General features: G+C 49.0%; 1 protein-coding gene across 1 annotated transcript; it reads right to left on the bottom strand.

The window, feature by feature from the left end:
• Window positions 1-1,645: 1,645 nt before the first annotated feature.
• On the bottom strand, window positions 1,646-2,465 carry LOC102946496 (endonuclease G, mitochondrial; the record flags this gene model as incomplete). The annotated part of the gene is made up of 1 exon (XM_027831690.3): window positions 1,646-2,465. A coding segment is annotated over one exon (543 nt), but the record flags the coding sequence as incomplete, so codon positions are not given.
• Window positions 2,466-2,471: the final 6 nt, after the last annotated feature.

Here is a 2,471-nt window from a genome sequence, read left to right on the forward strand (position 1 = left end):
CTTGGGCTGTGGAGGATATGTGGGGTGGGGGGGGTAGACAGGGCCCGGGGGAGTGGAGGATCTTGGGGGGGGGGGGATAGGGGTCAGGGGAGGGGTTAATGGTAGGGTTGGAGTATGGTTTGGTTTGGGGTAGGGTTAGGGTTTAGGGGTGAAGGTGAGGTTTGGGGTAGGGTTCAGGTTTAGGGCAGTGGTCCCCAACCTTTCTTGTGGGGATAGCATATTGCTATTCCCTAAAGACTGTAGTGGGCGTGTCATAAATATAAAGGGAAGGGTAAACACCTTTAAAATCCCTCCTGGCCAGAGGAAAAACCCTTTCACCTGTAAAGGGTTAAGAAGCTAGGATAACCTCGCTGGCACCTGACCACAATGACCAATGAGGAGACAAGATACTTTCAAAGCTGGAGGGGGGGAGAAACAAAGGGTCTGTGTCAGCCTGTGTGATGCTTTGGCTGGGGACAGAACAGGAATGGAGTCTTAGAACTTAGTAAGTAGTCTAGCTAGATATGCGTTAGATTCTGTTTTCTTTAAATGGCTGAGAAAATAAGCTGTGCTGAATGGAATGGATATTCCTGTTTTTGTGTCTTTTTGTAACTTAAGGTTTTGCCTAGAGGGATTCTCTATGTTTTGAATCTAATTACCCTGTAAGGTATTTACCATCCTGATTTTACAGAGGTGATTCTTTTTACTTTTTCTTCTATTAAAATTCTTCTTTTAAGAAACTGAATGCTTTTTCATTGTTCTTAAGATCCAAGGGTTTGGGTCTGTGGTCACCTATGCAAATTAGTGAGGATTTTTATCAAACCTCCCCAGGAAAAAAGGGGTAAGATTTGGGAGGATTCTGGGGGGAAAGATGAACTCTTTCTCAGTAACCAGTGTTAGACGTTTGGTGGTGGCAGCAAAAGTCCAAGGGCAAAAGGTAAAATAGTTTGTACCTTGGAGAAGTTTTAACCTAAGCTGGTAAAAGTAAGCTTAGGAGGTTTTCATGCAGGTCCCCACATCTGTACCCTAGCATTCAGAGTGGGGAAGGAACCTTAACAGGGCGTCAGACACCCTGCCACCAGAAGCGGCAGCCACAAGATGTGTCACAACCAAAATGCCGCTGAGAAACGGCAATGCGTTGGGGACCCCGGTTTAGGATTGGGGTTACGAGTTAGGGTGGGGTTCTTGTTGGGGTTTAGGGGTAGGGTTGTTAGGGTTTAGGGTCAAGGGCTGGGGGTAGGGTTAAGGGTTTAGGGTGGGTTAGGGGTTGGGGTTAGGGGCCGTTGAGGTTGGGGTTTAGGGTTAGGGGTTGGGTTTGGGGGTAGGGGTGAGGGTTACGGTTAAGGTTAAGGCTTAGGCTTGGTTAGGTTTAGGGGTTAGGGGTAAGGTTACTGGTTAAGGGTTAGGGGACTTCGGGGTTAGAGTTTAGGGGTGAAGGTTTAGGGTGGGGGGTCTGGTTTAGAGGGGTAGGGGTTAGGGTTAAGAGGTTGGGGTTTAGGGTTACGGGTTGGGGTTATGGTTTGGGGTTAGGGTCAAGGTCAGGGTTGGTTAGGGGTAGGGGGTTAGGGGTAGGGTTGGGGTCAGGTTTAGGGGGAGGGTTGTTAAGGTTGAGGGGTAGGGGGAGTGGTTAGGGTTGTTAGCAGGTTGGGGTTTAGGGTTTTTTTTAAATACTGTACTGACTTTATTAAGTTCCAGCAGCCATTTTTAGGGCCAAGGGTACAGCATCTTTGGTATTTGCATCCTCAGGAAACAGGCCACCCTATTAATTAGTGCAGGCCCATGAAAAGCTCCCAGACCATTTAAAAAAAAAATAGCTGGGGGGGGGGCAGGAAAAGAATAAATTTGAGCCCATACATACCTCTGATAAATAATTACTACAGTTAAGTCCCTTCCACTGGATGCCTTCACCTCAGCATGTTCTGTCATCCATCCCCTGAGTGAGTTCAGCTGTTGCGTCCAGGCGTGATGGCTTGTAAACGATTTGTTCTTTTCAAGATGTTAGGAACGAACAGCAGCCCGGCTGCCCGCTCGATTCTCTCAATAGGAACCAGGAAACGTTCAAGTGGGATTGTCTCCTCCACGGGGCTGTGGGGCATCAGGTAGGAGCGCAGCTCAATCTCTCCATTGAGCTTCTCTAGGATGAGTACTTTGAAGAAGTGCGTAGGGACTGCCCCATGGTTCTTGCTAATCACCTGGTACTTGATGTACATCTTCCCATCTGCCTCCATCCTGGGTAGGAAGAGTGGGCCAGTGCAGACATATACGTTCTTGATGTACTTTGTTAAACTCCTGCAGTATTTCTCCAGGTTATTCCAGGCTTTCTGGTTCAAATGAGGATTCTGGGGCACCATGTTGCTCAGGTAGAAGGTGTCCTGCATAGCCTTCTGGCTCCCCCTGTGGGTGGCGGCGGCCGCCAGGTGGCCCCAGTCGAAGCCACTGCCGCGGTAGTCGGTGTTGGTAGCCCAGTGATACTCGTCCGCCGTAGCAGAGCA

Source organism: Chelonia mydas, chromosome 14, assembly GCF_015237465.2.
Source record: "Chelonia mydas isolate rCheMyd1 chromosome 14, rCheMyd1.pri.v2, whole genome shotgun sequence".
NCBI lineage: Eukaryota > Metazoa > Chordata > Testudines > Cheloniidae > Chelonia > Chelonia mydas.